The following is a 22,097-nucleotide window of genomic DNA, read 5'->3' as shown; positions in this document are numbered from 1 at the left end:
AATTTCAGTTTTTTAAAGAAATATTCGTTAAAGCAACACTATGTAGTTTTTTTACCTTTAAATAATGTCTCTAAAATTATTTCAGTGATAGAACAACTTTTAACTGGACAAATTGTACTGTTGCTGCAACCTGAGCAGCCTCCTAGCTGCTACAAGCACACTCTGAAAGTGGCGGTGGAGGGTAGGAAACACAGCCCCGCTCCTCCCCCTGCCTGCAGAAGAGTGTCTGATACCAGGCACTGTTGCGCTTTTCAACCACATGGGGGAGCTGTAAGTCATTTTTACATGGAAACTACATGGTGTTGCTTTAAATAATTACTTTTAAATATGTATTATGTGCATTAATATTTACTGCCAGGTAAACAGTGCAAAATATTTTATTTGAATAATTACAACAACGTGTGAAAATTTCTTCCTGAACAAACAAACAACAAAAAAAAGTGTAGAGAATTAAATGTCAAAGCAATAAAACAGGCAATTAAAAAACGTTTCATAAACGTGACAGACCTATTATGAATTAACCGTCTTTTATCGGTTATATCTAAAATGTTTGCTCAGGGAGCACAAATATGGTAGCAAATAAGCAATGCTAATGTCAAGCACATTGCACTGAGCAACCATCATTATATAAATTTCAAATGGGCAACTAGTCCTTATTGGGTAAGCTGACTCAAGATATACATTGCAGCTTTGCCTTTTTTAAAGTCACCCATCACAGTGACAGCACATAGATTTCTGAATCTAGATTAATGAGTGGAAGAGACAAATATGATATCCTATTCTATTACCAAAATACGATTACAGTATCGTAACGTACCGCATTTTATCGTATCATGGCCCTTGTATTGTGACACGTATTGTATCACCAATACACAGCCCTAGTGCATGATCAATAAATCAAAGATGTAGTAGTCCAACAGACATTTCTTTTAAAATTGTGTTTTGACAAAAGCCATTTAGACACAACAATAATGATTGCAGAATGTTTCAGGGTCAGTTTTTGACAAAAGACTGACCCTCAAACATCCTGCCACCATTATTGTTTTTGTGAGGGTCTTTGTTCATAAATGAAAAAGACAGAAAGAGGGATTGAGAGAACGTGAGGAAATAAGAAAAACTCACTCTGTGATCTCCTCTGTAACTGTGTGCTCCACTTGGAGACGAGAGTTGACCTCGATGAAGTAGTGTTTACCGTGTTTGTCCACCAGGAACTCCACTGTGCCTGCATTTTCATAACCAACCTAAAGAAAAAAGATGGATTGAGTTATGAGCACCACATACCGTTCAGAGCTTCACAGGTACTTATAAATAGCCCAATTAATAGAAAATTTCAGATAAATCAGAAAAACAATTTGTGAACTTAAACAACGTGTGACACGCTAGTAGGGGTGCATTATCATATATCATATCATTTATAATAATAAACCGACAGCTCAACCAAAAAAACATAACATCCTGTACCAATCACTCATGTTTCTAAAGCAATACTGTCTAAAGCAACAGTGACACAGCAGCAGATGTTGGATTTGAATTGTGATTGGCTGATTAGTGAACATTTATCATGAGCTCATCTTAAAATCGTGACATTTCTTTGAAAAATGTATTAAGGTGTTTAAAATACGTATGATTATTATACAAACAAAATTCAACCCAGCATTGGGTCAAAAAGGGACAAGCCCAGCAGCTGGGTTAAAATTAACCCAGGAAATTTTTATATTTAACCCAACAATGGGTTAAAACAACCCAGTACTTATAACCAGCAAGCAGGGCTCGTCCCTTTTTTGACCCAATGTAAGTGTATAAAGTTTGTTTTATAGGAGATTACTAGGCCATGTCTTGACACGAATACATGAACACGTGTCCGTCCATGTCCATCAACACGTACAACCCAACAGGGGGCTCCCAAAATCTCATCCCCAAATTTCACAGAAGTGTGATCCAATTAGTCCTCTCTTAGTCTGCCAAATTTCCCAAAATAAGACATTTTGAAACGCACACGCACACACAAATGTATACAGCATCTTAAGCGTCCTTAAAAACAGGCTGTCAACACACACTGAGATCAAACAAACAAACCCTACAAAGTCCTGGATGACATTCATACACACCCTCAGAAATCACACAAGACCTGAGAGACCACGCGTAGATGTAAAGACAGCGTGCCCAGACATCCATCATACGCTCTCTTTCACACACTGAAATACAGCGAGCAGATTAAAACTATTAGACCAGCACCAACAAAGAGATGAAAGTAAGACGGAGCTCAGAGCGTCCACATGAAGCAAGGTACAGACAGGCAATTAAACTAAAGACAGAGAGAGAGAGATAGAGAGAGAGAAAGAGAGACAGATGGCATTCCACTGAGAAAACTAAAGTTGGTGAGTGAGAAGAAGGGGGAGAAATTAGTAATCATGAGTTTCACAGCTTGATACAATTTCTAATTACTTCACAGCACTCATACTATACACACGATCTCCTCATGGACTCCAGCAAAAGACAGAAGATATCACAGACTGAGGTTTCCTGGGTCCATTTTCATCAATACATGACAATTACAGATGTTCGCTATTACTAATTTTACTAAATTGTTGTTTAACCGCAAGTTTTGTAACTGACTCGACTAGTCTAAAAGTAAGACCTCCAGAACCCAGGAAAAACTTTAAGTGTATATATGAAGCAGGGCTGGCGCCAAGATGGCAACACTATACCTTGTTGTGACTGATTTCCTGCTCCTTATTTATTTATTACAGCTACCTATATTTTTGCCTGTATTATGCCTACACATTCGACTTTCACTAGGAAATATTAGGCGTTTTACAAAGGTTTCCTTTCAGCCTGCGATGTTTCAAACATTCATTCCTTAAATGCAAATCACACGAGCTAACAATGAGGCTGTTTACACTTGGCATTAACATGTGTTTCCGTCGATCGGATCACAAGTGGACGACGTTAATGCCAAGTGTAAACGGTGTTCAAAAAGTTTTGAGCTCGTCCACTTTCAACCACATCCAGAAGTAGCCGAAACCACTTTCGATCGGATCGCTTTGGATTTACGGAACGCACATGTGGTTGAATGCGCTCGAACAGCCACACGCGACCACCTTCTCTCCGCCCATTTATCTAATCTGAGGTATTAAACACAAGTTTTACGTCTTTTTTTGACTTCTGGCGTGAACATACGGTGAACAGCGCTATTTTTAGCTTTTCATTGATAAAACTAAAGTGGCTGATCTCCGTAGTTTCGTTTTGAAAGCATGTGAAAGTTGCGCTATCCCATTTCATCAATTGCGCCGAAAATTCGGAGAAAGCTCTAACATATACACGTAAAAACAATGTGCAGCATGTTCACTTGCTAACCAAGCAGTGGACTCCGACATAATATTAGTTTGCGTCCATATAAACTCATAATAACTCCCGCTCGGGTTTGAATGACAGCAGAGAGACTCGCCCACCGTCTCAGACCACCCCCTCACAGTATTCAGGACAGAAGCGGTCGAAAGTGGACAAAAGAGACGGATTTAAATACCAGGTGTAAACGTAATATGTCTCTCTCGTCCACTTGTGATCCGATCGATGAAAATACATCTTAAAACCAAGTGTAAACAGCCCCAATGTCGCTGTCATATCATCATCATGGGCAAAGAAGACACAAAAGCAAACTGCCAAGATAAATCTGACTTTGGAACATCAGGACTGCCGTCCGTTCTCGAAAACGAAGTGACTAGAATATGTTAAAGTTGAAGCACTAAATTAACTGGAAAAAAATCTAAATTAAAAACTTAAACATAGAATATAAATAATATCAAATAAATGTAAGTATTATTGTAAATGAAAAAACTATGACTAAAACAACTCAACTGCTAAAAAAAATACATTGAATAAACAGAAGCACAGTATGTAGAAGTTTACAACTATTTTATGGTAAGTTTAATGTTTGTGGCACTGCTTTCTTATAATGGGAGGTATTATATTGTGTGGAAAAATATCATTCGGATTATTATAATGCTACGCAGCGGTCTCACATAAAAAGGAGAGAAAAAGGAAAAATAAAACTGTTGCTTTGTGAACCATAATGAGCAATACTATTAAAGAACAATTAAACAATTTTTACGTACATTTTATGTGTCTTCGCTCAGCATATTTATCTCCTGTCTGCATTGATGGCCTTGGTTTGTCACTCTCTGCGCTGTCTATGGTCCTGGATGGCTTTTCAATCTCTATGCTGCCCATCTGAATCCTCACCTGCACTTATCTTTGAATTGTTCCCGCTTCTGACTGGACTCCCCAAATTGCGAATTATCCTCGTCTCTCGTTAGCCCGTTGTTCAGCTTTATTAATAATGTCTGATTCATCTACACAGGTTGCTTTGAGGTGATAGTGACAGTGATATTACTTGCTCGCATGAGTTCACAGACTGAAACGTCAAGAAAACGCCACCTAGGTTGCTGAATTGTACTGCACCTTCATGTAGGCATTATTTGCACGTCGAATCCATTCACCTGAGATTAAGTATTGTTGAGGTCATTGGATGAATTCAGTTATACACGTTATTAACGCAAATGTTATTTCAAAGTATAAGACTGAATTTAGCTGGGGGGCCCTGCCCCCCTCTGCCCTCCTGTGGCGCCGGGCCTGATATGAAGAGTTCAGATGCAAAACCCGCTAAGTGTGCATGGTTTCTTGTTAATGAGCATTTTTAAATCAGACTCTTAAAGGGATAGTTCACCCAAAAATAAAAAATTATGTCATTAATGACCCACTCTCATGTCGTTTCAAACTCGTAAGACCTCAGTTCATCTTTGGAAACACAGTTTAAGATGTTTTATATTTCGTCTGAGAACTTGTTGACCCTTCATTGAAAATCTATGCACGGTTTACTGTCCATGTCCAGAAAGGTAATAAAAACATCATTAAAGTAGTCCATGTGACATCAGTGGGTCATTTAGAATGTGTTGAAGCATCGAAAATACATTTTGGTCCAAAAATACATTTTGGTCCAAAAATGAAAAAAATTGTAAATATTCAGCATTGTCTTCTCTTTCACATCTGTTGTGAAGTGCATGCGCAAGACTAAAGTCGCATGACAGCAGTGACGCGGACGACGTACCACATGGCTGACGTGTTATCTGGTGCGCCCCTGAGGGAGGTCTAAGGGAGGCACACTCTGTAAGTTTGGAATAATAAACTTTGCAAACATGTCTGAGGATAACATGTCATCGGCGTCACTGCAGTCATGTGCAACAACTTAAGGTGTGGTAACACAGGACTTTGAACATGCTAATATTTTTCAGACGTTACTGCAAAAACGGGTGGTGAGCATTTCGTCAATCTAAGTTAGCTTCAACAATCTTTGCTTTTTAGTAAAGAGAAAGGTCACGCCGTGATGCTGTCCACTGACCTGTGAATTCGTATCATGTGGAGAAATCGGACCAAAGTTTACCAGACTTAAACTTTGATATGCAGTAAGTGCAAAATATCTTGGCACGAGCTTGCATATTCGGTCTGATGCAGTTGCATGCGTTTAAATGGAAGTCTTTGGACCACCCCTTTACACATTCAGTCGGTTCCTCACCCAAAGTCCTTGTACAGTTTCAGACTTTAAATATATCACGCATCTAATTTTCATCTAATTTTGTGTTAATTTCAATGAAAAGTTAAGGCTTTTAAACAAAAGGTGCTACAGAAGGTTCTTCACATGCATGCCATAGAATAACCATTTTTGGTTAGCAAAAAAACTCAAAAGTTCTTAAGAATAATTACTTTTTACCTTTATATATTCTGTAAAACTTTTTTCCACTACAAATAACCTTATGTGCAACACAAAAGTTTTTCGGATGCTAAAGGTACTTTATAGAACAATACTTCCTCTATGTAGCACCTTCATTTTTAAGAGTGAACTGTTCCATTACACGTTTACATTAGACTTCACTCAAATCCTAACCAGGTTTAAATCCTCGCTGGAAAGACAGTAAGCGATTGTAAGAAACCAGATATTCTGACAAGCCGAGAACAGATGCTTGCATTACGCAATCATTGAAGTTAAACATTGTTATGCACACATCCTCATCTTACGCTGATGATTAGCAGTGAAGACAATTTATGATCACAATCAACATCAGCAGACGCTTTGGTTTCTATACACACAAACAGGGGCTTATAACAGTAAATGTTGACTGTGGGTCTGATACCACATCAAGGCTACGATCCCCAACCTGTGCTTCAGGCACTCAGGGTAGAGCAGCTGTCTCCATGGCAACAGCAGGCATAAAACAAAAAAGAAAAAGATGCTAAAACAGGGGAGATGTTTTTGTCATGTTAATGTCTCATTCATCCTTCCTGATGTCAGACCGATCAAATGAAAGAACTTCAAACAGTAGCCACATCAATTTGACCAGTGCCCCAAAAAGAACGGGTCAAAAAAAATGCAACATAATTGGCACACAGAATTTATTTCTTCAAAGATTTGTTGTTGCCCATTTAATAGGCTGCCAACAAAGAAAAGACAGATTATAAGGCTTCACGTCACAGGGTCAGCTTTGACGAATAAATTGAAAAAATAAACTAAAATAAAATTGACTATTGTAAGGAAATCTGTTCTGGCAAACGTCATTACCCTGAGCCGCGAGCATTGAGAGACAGAGAAAAAAAGAAATTCTGTGCAGAAAAATACAACAGGAGCGTGAAATGGCGATTGGCTTTGAAGGTCAGGGAGAACAAAAACACATCTGTCTGTTTTTATTAACAAGGACATGGTGGAGACATCTCATAACTCACCAGCACGAAGTTCATATTCTTAATGGCAAGCTCTGGAAACAAAACTGAACGTCTGCTAAAGGTCAGTTCAAGTCAAATCAAATAGTGTTTGTCCCAACATGAAGAATGAGAAAATAATGCAAAGCTTTTAAATTCCACTGACATACAGTCCTAATGAACAGGAAAAACACCATCTTTATTTAACAGAGTTTGTGTGAAACTTCTACTCTGTATCTTGACTTCTGCAGTGGCAAGAGATTTTTCTCTGACTTTTTTTAAGTAACCATGATCAATCGCTATGATGTATGTTCTGGCACGAACTTGGATGCAAAAGCCCCTAAACAACACCTCTGTCAAAATTAGATAATGTTATATCATGGCTCTTTAAAATGCTTTATTCTGATTGGCCTGTCATGACAATCCAAGGTTCATTCTTTTCAGATAACTATCACTCAAAACTAATAACACATGGAAACCCAGATAATGCAAATAATTTTGGCAGGTACAGTTTAATATTACACAAAAATAAATATTAATGTCTTTTAATAACCTCCAGCATTATATTTACAAATGATTCAACAAAACAGTGTGTTTGTGACATTTGAATGTCTGGTCTTATATTAAAACTGAAAGTAAACATGTTTTTCCCCTCACAGAAGATCTTTATCGTGATATAATATTTTAAATATTTGATTTGATCATTTATTTAATGCTCCTTACCATACTTATGAGGTAAATAGCTGCGTAATAAGCATGAAAATGTACATGCAGCAGGTTGTTAATGTGAAATACAACCTGATTCCACTGTCAGGGCTTATTTCTGCAATAACAACCTGCTGCCTGTACATTATTCCTTACGTAAAATGCACACCTAAGTTTTAAAATGTCTTAAAAATAGCCACCAGAGCAATGTTTATGGTAAATGTGGTACAAGTGGAATAATTGACTCCAGTCCTTTAAATTATTTGAAAATAACACCGCTTAGCATCGCGCCACATTACCAGCTTGGGTGTGCATTATACAGAGCAGATATTCTACTACTATATTGTTTGACACCTGCATTACTTGCAAGTGGCCCCTATGCTAATAGGATTTTGTTTCTCTTTGCGTGTCTTATCACACCACTGATCAATGGGCCTTTCTTCAACGTGATGCCCAGCCAATGTCTGCCCAATATATATGCACATTAAATTATATTATATATTATATTATATATTATATTATATTATAATGTAATATATACAAATTTTTTTCCAATGACATTTTATAATATAGTATCTAATGTGAAACATATCCTCTATAGAATCAGCCATGTCTCTTTCTCTCTCTCTCAAGGGCTTTATCCATCAAAAATGACTTTTAACCCCCCTAATAAAACTAGGTTTTTTCTCCTAAGAGTTTTTTCCAACCCCTAGGGAGTCAGCTGACATTGGCTTAACTTAGAACTCTCTTCCATAGGTTACATTATTACTACACTTGCTAGTACGGTTTAATCTTAGCCGCCATACTCTGCAACATTTGGTGTCCACTGATTTTTTTAACATAAATGTAAAGCGGCTTTTAACAATTAAGCAATTATGAAAAGCGCTATATAAATAAAATTTACCTGACTTATTTTTGAATAAATCCTCGGCCCGTCGTCAATTATTCCTTACATTTTGACCTAATGCTTTCGGCATGTATTAAACACTCAAATGCGTTTGCTCCAAATCTACTTAACTTTTTCCCTGCCATTGACGAGAAAACGCTTCGCTGCCAATGACATGTTTTTCTGCCAATCCGTATTTCCACTATTATCCACCAGGTGGTGCTCTTACCCAACTTATAAAACCCGAAAGTATTCCCTAAGAGCAAACAGTAACAACTCATTGTATGTTTTGATCATTGCTCTGAATCTGATCTCTATCAAAACTCCTTCACAAAAATTTAATTATCTCAGCCTTTTGCTGAAAATTTTGTATTTTTGAAGAAACCTACCCATATTTGAGAACTGGTAAAAAGAGAACAAATGAAGCATGGCAATAACGGTTTGTTGGTAGAATCCATTAAACACAATGCAGATTTTTTTAGCAAAGTCCTCAAAAGAAGAATTGAATGATGGACGGTGCCCGTACATTACGGTGCAAGAGTTTTTTTTACCCAGTTGAAGGAGGTTTGCCAAATATATTAGGATATTGACGCATTTTTAACCTTATCCCTTAGTTCAAAAAGGACATTGAAGAGTGATCAGAGACTTTTTAGAAGTGGAGAATGTGTTAAATACCAATGAAAGGACTACGTGTGTACTCACACTATGCAAACCAAACTGCGCTCAGGCGCGTTTGACCCCCAAAGCCGGGGTCGTTTGACTAGTGTGATTGTCTGTACTGCACCAGGGTTAAACGAGCCCGGGCCCACTTGCAGAGATGGGCTGAGGCACAGTTCACTTGGGCGCGAAAAGTTAGTGTGAGCGCAATCGCACCAGATCACGATTCAAAAGGAGAGACGTCAATTGCGTGACCACTCACTTCATTTGCCTCCGTAAAAACCTTCTGATGGGTGGAGCAGGGTTACATGAATGACAAAGCTGCACACGTGACAGATTAACTAAACAATATGAACGCATGTGAAAGGTCTGTGTGTCATCATGCACCAAATGACCCCCCCCAAAAAAAACACAGACTGAACGTTACGGTGGGTTCCAGTGTTAAGAGAGCACTTTATGTCCGGCTTTTTTAAAAACAATCGCATCCTAATGATGAAAGCGCGCCCGGGCTCGGATCGATAAAAGTACAGTGTGAGCGAGTGCTTCTGGGGGGACAATCGTGCTGGGGCATGGTTTGGTTTGGATAATATGAGTGCACCCTTAAGTGACATTTGTGAAAATAAGGCATTCGAATCACTGACTAATAACCTTTTCATTCCCATTAAAGTGAAATTACTGAACCTAAACGTAAAAGCCTGGTAACAAAATGCTAATTTACAAGAAAACATGTCAGATGCACTTGAAGGGTTTTGTATCTAAACACATCTTTTGTTCCAAAGCAGAAAAAATATCTAAGTTTGAAACAGCATTAGGATGAGTAACTTACTTTAAGGGTGAACTAATACTTTACAAGAGAGTGAGGGAGATTTTTTTGATATTAGATGGAGTCAAACGTGGAATAACAGGAGGATAGATTCTGCTGCACTTATAAGATTGAGGGGTCATAAAAACCTGTACTCAGGAATTGCAACAGGAAATGAGATTGAAAGAAGCTTCAAGTGTCGGAGAGAACATGTCAAAGGCTCAAATGAGGTTTTAATGCTTGCACTGAGATATCTGCAAGCCTGGCCATCTTCTCCATCTTTCTCTGGTTCATATGAAAAACAGATGGAGGAGAAATTTGAGCATGCTCTTCCTTTATTTCTCTCCTCCACAAAGTTCTCTCATTTCTTACTCACTCTCCCATTTACTAACACACAAAGTGTCACATTTTTCATACTCATGCTCAGTTTACAACAAAATTGTTTTTGCAGGAGGTGGAGTCCACTATCCAAATGGTTTAAAGCCCTGAAACTACATTTAAATATATATATACAAAAATTATGATAATATAATGTGTAAAATCAATATTAGTGACTCACTGTTTATAAAAGTAATGATTTTTCTAGTTTTCATTAAAGATTCAGTAAAATGATAAAACTCAGACTGATTTAAACAGATTACAATCCAAAAATGAAAATACTGTCTTACCCCTAAGTTATAACAGCCCTGCATTCATTTCTTTATTCCGCTGAGCACAAAGGAAGATGTTATGAGCACAATTGTCTTCCGTAGTTGGAAAAGCAAATACTATGGAAGTAAATTTGGTGTTCCTGTTTTCTGCTTGATTACGAATATTTTCCTTTGCATACAGCAGAACAAAGAAATGATGGCAGGATTTTTATTTTTGGATGTACTATCCTTTTAAGAGTTACTTTTGAGAAATTAATTTAATGAACAAGCTCATGAGATTTATGATTTGGTTTATACTTTGTTTTGAATGTTAGTTTTTCTGTACAACACACACACACACACACACACACACACACACACAGTTTGGCATTTTTATAAAACCTAGTCTAACATCTTATTAGATTAGATTGAGACTGCAAGCTCATACCTGAGATAAAGTACATTTACTTTGCTTTACTGCTGAATGGCAGACCAAATGGTAATGCACTCATTCATACAGACCAGAATGCTATTCAAATAACAGTAGAGAATTTAAAAGATGTCAGGTGACCAGCACTGTATTTTGTGTGACGTGTGCATGTGAAAAAATGATAACAGACTGGAATAATTTTTTAATGTGCAAGTTGTTCTAAACTAATGTCAGCTTCTCAGAAAATCATTATGAATGCTAGAAACTCTAGATCTAAAATTGGCTCTTTAAAAACGTCTCCAACATTTCTTGTAATAGTCCCCCGAGCGCATGTGCAAGAACTTTCATGAATAGTCAGTAGCTATATAAATAATGTGCGATAAATGTCATGTTTGTGATTCATTGGACTGACACAAACTCTGCAAGGCAGCCATGTAATGCCAAGCAAAGTGTGAGTGTGGATGTGCTTGCACATGCACACACAAAACACAACTCAACGGACATAAAAAAACATTAATGTCCACATTAATTTTACAACTAGTTAAAATTTGTTTAATAAAAAAAACAGTATCAAAATTCTACCAAAATTTAGAAGGAAATAAGTAACGCACTTACTAATATTCCCTTTTTTATGGTGGCACACAGTGTTGTTATATAATATTATATTGTCTCTTCCTTAAACAGCATCAGCTACTAAACTACTCTAAATTACTAATCTAATTCCCCTTCACAATCCCCAAATGACACAACTATGTGTGATAAACATCACTGCGAAATTTGATTCGTAATGTAATAGATGAAGAATAATTACAACACTGCATTCGATCATTTCAAATTTTGCCAGGTATAGTGTATTGCCCTCTTGCGTTGTGTTATCACCATAATTCATCATATTTGAGTTGTGGGAATAGTTTGCTGATGATGATTGATGCATATTGACACAGCTTTCTATTCTAGTCTCATATTTAGAATCAATTGTGCGTGACATGTATTTGGGCTTAGATTTAGTATGGCGGAAACAATCCTCTTAGACTGGAATTTACATAATTATTCGATCTGTGATATAGTCCGAAAACTAACTTCTGTATAGTAGATGTTCATTGCATCGTCACTGAATTCATTGCATCCACTCAAGTCACTGTATGATTTAGATTATTAAATAGTAGAAACATTCTGACATGGACTGGAAAGCAGGGTTGCCAAGTCCGCAGTTTTCCCATGAAAATGGGCTATTTTTAAACTGTTGCTGCGGGTTGTCTTTTTTTGCTGTGGGTTGAAGGTGGAAGGATTTTGTTCATCGGTTGTCCATCTTAAGGCATTATGATTTTATTTATAATAATAGCCTGTGTTTATGATTACTACTATACAGTGATAATTCAAGAAAAAATTGGCAATGCATAACAGTGACTGTAAATAATGTATGGGGCTTACATATTTTCAGTGTTTGTGTTTGGGCTTTAGGGCTACATTGATGGGCCATTGGCTGGTTTTGAAATGCCACACTGCACTATCAAAAAAGTACCAGGTACAAAGCTGTTCCTGGGGCGGTACCTTTTCAAAAAAGTACCAAAAAAAGGTACATATTGGTAACAAAATATTAGGACCGCTTTAAAAGGTACTGTCCCAGTGACAAAACAGTACAATTTTTGTACCTTTTATCTGAGAGGGAGCTGGGGACCTGATATTTTAATCAGATATTGTTAATAGTAATTTTTTATTATTATTATTAACCTTTAAGTTTATGTCATTGTGCTGTTAACCTCTTGCTTCAAACAGGCCAAAAATGAGCTCATTAAACACCGAACACAATTACAAGTAAAGGTCATGCATTTCAAGAAAAAAGTATGTCTGACATGTTTTCTTGTAAATGAGCATTTTTTCCTCAGTTTCTTAAGTTTAGGTTCAGTAGTTTCACTTTAATTGCAATGAAAAGGTTATTAGTAAATGAAATGCCTTAAGTATTTTTTATGGATCTTTAGTAATTTTATTGGTTTTTGACAGTCTCTCATGCCTCTAAGTGCATGCAAACTTTTTTTGCGAAAAAAATCCACTTCTAAAATGTTGCATGATGCATTTTTCAACCTGTTGCCATGGGAACGTCATGAGAACGTTATTAAAAGCTGCAAACAGTTGCATAAAATTGCTTAAAATGTCCAGAATATTTCATCGCATTTTTTAGGAAAATTTGCCGCAAGATCAAGGATTTTTGCCTGCAACTATCACCAAAAAAATCAGCGTTTTTCTGGAAGGACTGTCAAGTGAAACAAGTTTAAATGTGGTCCACGGTCGTTTTGCACATGGTCATTGTTCATCCAATCATCTGCTGTGCACTTAGAGGACTTTAATAAAAAATTGATGTGGCGTTTAACGGATTCCACCAATAAGCGGTATTTCGGAATGGGATTAAGCAGATTTAAAGCAAATGTTATCGTTATCTTATTTTTGACGGAGGTGGCATTTAGTGGCTTTTGCATCTGAGCTTATCAATTATTGTTCCCCCTTTAACAACAGGATTTTAAAACATCCATTTGGGTCTGTCAAATTCAATAAGAATTGGATTATAAAACTATATGCCGGATACACCTGAAACCTCAGACAACATGAACTTATCCAACATGACGTAACAAATTTCCAGTGGCAAGCAATTTGAAATTTGTTCAAGCTGACTGCAGAACTGCTGTAACAATCAGAACACATTTCATGTTTAATCTACAGTTATGAGAAAAGGGATTTGGGACAAAGAAAATGGTGGAGTTGGCAGAGAAACCAGGAAACATTGCTGCATTTGTCACAGCTGTATAGGACAATTCGAAAGAATTTAATTGCTTGTGACTTTATAGTGTTTCGCCCAGTTAGGACAAGGGGTAAATCCCACTAAACAGTCTGGATCCGGCCATTTCAGATAGTTGCATGTAATTTTATTGTTTAATATGAATCAAACGTTCAGATTGTGGCCGCTCTGTTCCATCAGATATATATATGCATGTTTGTACGGGCTATGTCAAGAAATCATGCTTTTGATTGAGTTTCATGGTTGTTTGAATGTCATGCACACTGAGGATCCACCTGCACTTGTGTGATCTATCTAACAGCCACACACTACCAATGCAAACAGTGTTCATTATTTGTGTTACAATGTGAACAACATGCCGGGCTTTGGTTGGTGTGCAGCTTTAGATCGACCCACACCTTTGTAGCCTGGAGCTAAAAATATCTGCCGAAAAAACACATTTTTCACATCTGCGGATAAAATCACAACAAACAGCAACACCCATGCATTTTTCTTCGGACTAGCATATGCTCAAAAAGAAATGCATGTAAATTTAATGTAATTTTCCATCAGTGCATCAGTAAAAGTAATGGATTGCTATATTGTTCTTTGAAAACAGATGTTGATGTGTTTCAGTAACAGCTTGTATGTTGCAGCACATGTTTTGGTTATAGCATATGTCAATGTCATGAACTGGGTGAATGGAAAAGTTTGATTATGGCTGTTATCAAGCTCCGATTTGTAAAATGGCACAACAGCGCTACCTGCTGTATAATGCGGTGTATTGCATCCTGACATACAAGCCTTCCTTCCTTTTAACATGGCTGCATTGGCTTTTTTTCAAACTGTATGTAAATCTGTCAGATGTGCTCATTTGTACCTGTCGGGCGAGGTTAACGGAGTCAGCGGTCAGTCGGTCTCTGAGGTGCGGGTCGAGTTGCGAGGCCGGGGCGATCTCCACCACCTTCTGGTGCCTCCTCTGGATGGAGCAGTCCCTCTCGTACAAGTGAATGACATTGCCGTATTTATCTCCTACACACAATGGACCAATCAACTCTTTGAGCGTTACACAGAAGTCTTAAAACCATCTGGTGCTGTAAACAACCCCATCTGGTAGCGCTTCTCCGAAATATAATAAACAATCACATAACTGATCAATAAACACTAAGCAAATGAGTAGGCAATGGAGCACTGTACCGTTCTGTTTGTTGTTGAGAACAGTGTGTTTTATGCAAATATCAAAACATGCTTTAATTAACTCTCAGACAATGTATTTATTCCCAACAAAAATGTAATTTGCTGCTAGAGATTTTTGGAGAGTGCTTTTGGGTCCCATTCAATAATTACTGTGAACAAGTGTTGCTGGCACAGAAAAGGTCATGCAAATTTGACAACACACAAATCACAAAAGCTGTGTACACAAATATGTTTTAATCATCACTCCAATGTTGATGAATTCAGATTACTATTTAAAAAAAATTGTGTGAATGCCTAATAAACTCATCTGTACAAGCATTTGGCACTGCAAAATGTCCTCTAAGAATATGAAAGATTTTAAGTAGGGCTGTGAAAAGATTTATCGTGACTTATTTTCTATGCTATTAAAGTTATTTTTGCATAATATATATGTATGCACGGTGTATAATTATTTTGGTAACACTTTACAATAAGGTTCATTAGTTAACATTAGTTAATGTATTAACTAACATGAACAAACCATGAGCAATACATTTGTTACAGTATTTATTAATCTTTGTTAATGTTAGTTAATAAAAATAAAGCTTTTAATTGTTTGTTCATGTTAGTTTAAATAACATTAACAAGATTTTAATAAAGCATTAGTAATTGTTGAAATTAACATTAACAAAGATTAATAAATGCTGTATGAGTGCAGTTCATTATTAGTTCATGTTAACTAATGAACCTTATTGTAAAGTCTTACCATTAATTTTGTATATATAAAAGACACACACATGCATATGTATTTAAGAAACATTTCAAATGTATATACTAGGGATGCACCGAATCCAGGATTCGGATTCAGCCGAATACTGGGCTTTTTGACGGGGTTCGGCCGAATCCTAGATTTTTTTTCCACCAAACCGAACCCTAGGCTTGCACTACGCTGGTCGACGTCACGCGGTCGTTGATTACACACATCGGGTGCTGACGTGGAGATAAGCTTTTTCTTTCGGTGAGCCTTAGGGGCGGTTCACATTTCGCGGACGCAAGCGTGTCGCACCGCATCGCTTTCATTATGCGTAGGCTTATGGTAATTGTCAAAATAGTTTTTCCCACTTGTCATCCTGGCATAATGTTGCCTATCCTTTTTTATTTACAGTTAAAATTAAATAAAATGAAAAATACACTGCTGTGGATGTTGTTTACTTCATTAATGTGTTTTACAGTGTTAATGGAATAAGGATGCGAATAGTATTCGGTTTCGAAAAAAATCTGGATTCCGTGCATCCCTAGTATATACATATTTATTTTGATTTTAATATAAATTATATATAAATAAAACATACATAAACAACATTTTCTTAAATGTATGTGTGTATTTATATATAGATGATAATTGCACACAATACACACACAAATGAAAACACAAACTTTTATTTTGTACGATAAATCACGATAACTCTTTTGACAGCCTTAATTTTAAGTAAATATTTCTATAATTTAATAGCATATTTGCTAACTTTTAACTTCAAAAACATGTTTGGACCTGTTGGACCTTCATCTAGTCATTTTATTGGTACATAAAATATATCTGTCCAATTTTACATGTGTTCTCAGTATTCTTATATCCTAGTGTTGTGAAAATTATTTATTTTTTACGCTTTATGATTTCATTTTTAATTCATTGTTATTTATCGAACCCCTGCATTGTGCATGCATTGAAAAAAGTCAGGCATGTATCAATTCATCCAAGTTGAGGTAAGAGCATAGTAAAATATTCTGGTGAACGATGGTGTTTTCCTTTAAATACTGGGCTTCTTTACCAAATATTGACTTAAAACAAACCAATGACCAAAAAGTAGACAAAGTCACTTACCCAGGATCTGGACCTCGATATGTCTGGGTTTCTCTATGAACTTCTCCATAAACAGAGCTCCATTGCCAAAGGCTGCAAGTGCCTCAGAGTACGCCCGCTGATAGTTCTCCTCCAGTTCCTGATCAGACATTTACATTTATGCATTTGCCAGATTAGGGATGTTACAATTAATCGTGTGTCCCATTACAAATGCCTGTCTGAACTGATTCTGAATCGCAAGGCTGCGATGTGGCTTTTGTATGTGGCGGCATTTCATCGTAATTCCTTCATTGAGAAAACGCGCATTTGCACGATTAATCGTTACAGCCCTATGCCAGATGCTTGCTTACAGTGAATTCAAGGTATATATTTAGTATCTGTGTTTCCTGGGATTTAACCCATATCTCATTTCATACAGTAGGAGTAGCTGAACAGCATAAAGTCCAAATATCTTAAGCATTCAGGGTCAGAAGCAAGGGCCTCAACACTACACTGATTCTAACACATGCCAGTTTTGGGTTATTATAAAGTCCAAGACTCAAAATTGGCTCCTTGTTACGAATTGAACAAAAGAAAAACCTATTGTTTTTTTGTATCATCTTACCTCATACTCCCTGACTACACGCATTCCCCGGCCTCCACCGCCGTATGCTGCCTTGAAGATAATTGGGAAGCCATAGGTTTTAGAGAACTCCTGAGCTTCCTGCAAAGTCGAGATGGGAGCGTTTGTTCCAGGTACCACCGGCACACCTGCAGAGAGAACACAGAGGAAGAGAGGACACCAAATTAAAGAAATAGTTCACACACATTTAAAGTCTCCCTGTAGTCAAGAATTTGACCCAAAAATGAAAATTATGTCATCATTTTCTTAAATTCATATAGATTTAGAACAACATAAGATATTTTGATAAATGGTAAACACACAGCTGACTGTAACCATTGACTTACATAGTAGGAAAACAAATATTATGGAAGTATTGTGAAAAATTATGGTAAGCTTACAGTTGACGGTACCCATTGAATTCCATCATATTTGTTTTTCCTACTATTGAAGTCAATGTTTACAATCAGCTGTGTGGTTACCATCATTTATCAAAATATCTCCTTTTGTGTTCATCAGAAAAAAGAAATTCATACAGGTTCAGAACAACATGAGAATGAGAAAATGACGAATGAGTTTTCATTTTTGGGTGAACTATCCCTCTAAAACTCATCTTTGAGCATCACAGTAGCTAAATGCAAGTATTTTACCCGTCACAAAGTAGTTCCTTCATGCTTTAAAACAGCTTGAATGTAACTATACACCCTTGGTCAAGGCGATTTTAACCCACGGGTATGAGACGGTCTCCAATTTTATGGAGGAAACACTCAGCAATAGTGTTGAATGATGAATTTGCACATGGCTTGTCTTAAAACTGGTATTAAAAACGCCACATAGACATATAAACAACAATAAAATACAGATTTCCCCATACTGGGACTTTAATATAGTTCACCTTTCATCCTATCCCAGTTGTTTATGACTTCAGTTGAACACAAACAAAAAATTTTATAATACAATGCCATCATGTTATCTTCTTATTGAGGACCCACCATGGCAAAGCTCCAGAAGCACAAACATCCATCAATAACTGCCTAATATTTGTCGTTTGAAGTCAAACAAAAGCACTAAAAATGTATTATATTTTAAGCTTATTTAGTGATCGATATGTAATGTATCCATAGAAACATACATATCAGGATGCAGGGCCTGAAATTAACTTTTTTGACCACCAGCCACTGTGGCAGGTGGATTTAGAAATCCACCTGCCACAGAGACTTTTTACCAGCCAGTTTTTTTTTTCCCGAATAGTGAATTATAACACTGTCTTTATTGTATGAATTAAATATAAAAAAAATTCAGAGCTACAAAAGTGAATTTCTCTTTGTCTTAGGTTGTTTGATTAACATTAATGACACAGACTTAAGTAGGTTAATTGAGGTTACTGTCTCTTTAAGACCAGCACAGACTGGTTTTTGACTCTCTATACATACACTTAAGACATAAAGAAATGTTTTATTAGAAAATGAATACTGTTGAGATCATTTTGTTTATGTGCCCTGTCAAGAGCAGAAAGATTTTATGTTTGCATGCTTTTAGGAACGCGTCTCTCCGATGTGCCCTATTGAGTCCCCTTAAACCTGGCACGCACACAGAGACAGAGGGGGCACAAACTGCGCACATAAACGCCGCACATACGTTGTTTTTCATTACTATATTCGCAAAATGTATGTTAATGTACTACAGTATAAGGCATAGTAGCGCAACTCTCTCTAAAGTTTACACATCAAGAGTTCTGATCCGTCACAGCAGCACTATACATCTGTGCAACTGCGATTGTACAGTAGCCTATGTCAGCATTGCATTCTCTTCCCATCTCACCACCAGTTTAATACTTACTCGCACATCCAAACGTAGTCAGAGAAGTGCCTCATCTTCTTTCCAATCGCATGAACGTTGCGAAACAGCAGCCGCATCCTCTCAATGAATCACTCAATTTGCATCGGTGATATGCGCAGGTTGATAAGAAATGAGCGGGTGCCGGTTACGAGTCATCCAAAAATATTTTACTGATATTCAGGCCGCGGTCAAGTTTAAAAACTATTTTGAACAATTGCGGGCGGGGCGGGTTAGTTGAAAATGTCGGTCTGGAGTGGGTTGTTTATACAATGACCCGCGCATCTCTGATTCGCATTGGCTACCCGCCAATGTGGCTGGTAGATTGACAGTGTTACCCGCCAATTGCAAAATCCACCCGCATTTGGCGCGTGGTCGGGTGTTAATTTCATGCCCTGTCAGGATGGTAAATTTCCATTTGCTGGCTTGTCAATTCTCATTGGTTCTCGCAAGTCTCATGGCAAGTTGTCACATGCGTGTTTTGCTGTATGAAGTTATGCCACTATTTTTGAATTCACCACAGTGATCTGTATGTTTCCATGTAAGAAAATAAAGGAAATCATACATATTTGGGATGGCATTAGGGCGAGTAAATTTTCAAGAAATCTTAATTTTTATGTGAACTGTTCCTTTAAATAAATCTGATGATGTAGCAGGAGACAGATTATGGGTCAATTCCAAACAACACTTTGTTCCCTTGAAGGACAGTGACTGGGGGAAGGGGATGCCACGTTGCTTTTCATTGCTTCCTTTGCCAATTGTCTTCAAAGCGGATACATTATGAGACACAATATACAGATAAAATTGTCACAGGTGTACAGAACAAACATTTTATCTGAACACCAGGCATTGTGTCTGTGCATGCACATTCACAACGCTGGAAATTATTTTAAAGGTCACTTATTTCAAGGACACTAATGCAAGGCTGAGCAGGACTGAGAACAGCAATTTGATACTTCACCTGCACTTATGGCAATGGCACGGGCCTCGACTTTGTCTCCCATCTTGCGCACCACCTCTGGGCTGGGGCCAACAAAACGTACCCCAGCATCAGCACATGCCTGGGCAAAATCTGCTCTTTCTGAAAGGAAGCCGTAGCCTGGGTGAATGGCATCCACGTCATTCTCCTGCCAGACATAGATTGCGAAACATTAGATGTCAGCACAACAATTATTCTGTCACAAAATAATCCCTATTCAAACCATTCAAAATGATCTTGGGTAAACCTGTCTGTGAAAACCTAGCTGATGAACATCAAGTAAAAACATTGTCAATATTAAATATATCAAGGTTATATTTTTACACAAAGTAAAGACATGTCAAAGATTCAAATCAATGTGAGATCATATTTTGATTTCAGATTGCATATTTTAGTTTTTACAGTACTGTGCAAAAGTCTTAGGCCACCATGCCAGAATTAGATTTGTTGTTTTTGCAAGGTTATAGTGATCATATATAATCGTTTCTCAGTCTATTTAATAGAATACATACAGAAAATGCGTATATAGTATTAAAATCTGTATAAAAATGTTAACTGATGTGTCAAGTTTTAAGGGTAAACTTCCCTTCCACTTGAGCAATAACTGCAGGATCTCTTAAACCTAAATAAAATTTAATCTTTATTTCTAATTTTAAATAAATTAGTCTTTACTTTATTTTGTTCAAAATATTTTTTTGACATATTTCCTGTATTTCTGTTTGTATCTTAAAACAGATTGAAAAATAAATATGGATGACATTAAAACTTCTAAAACAACAAGTCTGGTGGAGGTTGCCTAAGACTTTTGCACAGTAGGCTACTGTATACCGCACAAAAAAACATGTGCACTTAGCAGACAATTTTATCCAAAGCAGTTCACAGTCCATTTAAGGTTAAGGAACATATTTTAATCTGTGTTTACACTTCCCCGGCAATCCTACCCATGGTGTTCCCAACAGCAACCTGTTTAACTAGCTACAAAATTCTTGCCTTTTCCAGTTGCAATTAAATTTCTTTCAGCTAGCAGCTAAATTACAGCAGTGACTTCCCTCAAAGCAGACATACACTGAAATGCTTTGTTGTTGGCTTGATTCTGACCCACACTAAAGGTTAACAGATGTTTTTCTCTTGAACGAGTCTCGACATAAGTAATGTTTCACAAGCACTTCACACAACTTGTTGAGCTGGTGTTGAGTATTAAAAGCATGTAAAGAAACTGACTTATGTACTAACTACATACCTACTGATTGAATTACATGTAATGTGAGGTATTGAATCTGAGGAAGATATGTAGATTTTAAAAGTTAAGCATTGTGAATATTTACAGATAAACTACCATACGTATTTGCATATGTCAAAGTGCATACTTTTGTGTAATTACAGCACTTCACAGGATTGTTTGCACGCTATTTGTATTATATAGGTCATGGGATCCTAATCTGCTGCAGGGTTTTCACCACACAAAGACTTGAAATAAATGCCTAAGGTGTTGAGACCACATGATCCCACTGAACCCTTTTAAACTTATGCACTGCATAAAACAAAATAACCGGCTATCCATCAAAATCCGCCTAGAAACCTGTTTTCATGCACATCAATGAACGCGTTTTGATCTAGTATTTCAAATTGACGGCGGGAAATCTGTCACAAGCTATACAGTTGCGTCTCTTCTCATATCACCAAACCTGTAAACGCAACAAGGTTTTTAATTTCATAGTTTCGCGGTCAACTGCATTAGTCTTTTATGTGACTTTTACTTTACATTTACTCCTATTCTGACATTTATTTCAAATTGAGAAATAGAGCACATGATAGTGACTGCAAGAAAGCCGGTAAAATAATTTATGTAACACAAAATCAGGCTAATGGTCAGAAATCTACCTGTGACAAATGGATTTTGCTTAAGCTGTTTATGACCTTTCTCTGATAAAACAAACTTTGTGTATTTACATGACCTTACACAATACCAGCTTTTTAAGCATAATATGAGCAAGCAAGTAAATGCACTTACTGAA

The 22,097-nt window shown here is 37.0% G+C and overlaps 1 protein-coding gene across 1 annotated transcript in view; it reads right to left on the bottom strand.

Moving 5' to 3' along the window:
• pcxa (pyruvate carboxylase a) overlaps positions 1–22,097 on the bottom strand; it is a 134,209-nt gene that overhangs the window by 105,649 nt on the left and 6,463 nt on the right. Inside the window, exons 4-8 of the mRNA XM_065287068.2 lie at positions 20,065–20,230; positions 17,271–17,416; positions 16,688–16,805; positions 14,510–14,661; positions 1,123–1,241 (exon numbers count right to left, since the gene is read on the bottom strand). Of these exons, the coding sequence (XP_065143140.1) occupies positions 1,123–1,241; positions 14,510–14,661; positions 16,688–16,805; positions 17,271–17,416; positions 20,065–20,230 (701 nt within the window). The remainder of the gene's footprint in view (positions 1–1,122; positions 1,242–14,509; positions 14,662–16,687; positions 16,806–17,270; positions 17,417–20,064; positions 20,231–22,097) is intronic.

This window comes from Paramisgurnus dabryanus, chromosome 18, assembly GCF_030506205.2.
Source record: "Paramisgurnus dabryanus chromosome 18, PD_genome_1.1, whole genome shotgun sequence".
NCBI lineage: Eukaryota > Metazoa > Chordata > Actinopteri > Cypriniformes > Cobitidae > Paramisgurnus > Paramisgurnus dabryanus.
This window is presented reverse-complemented; position numbering and strand designations above follow the sequence as displayed.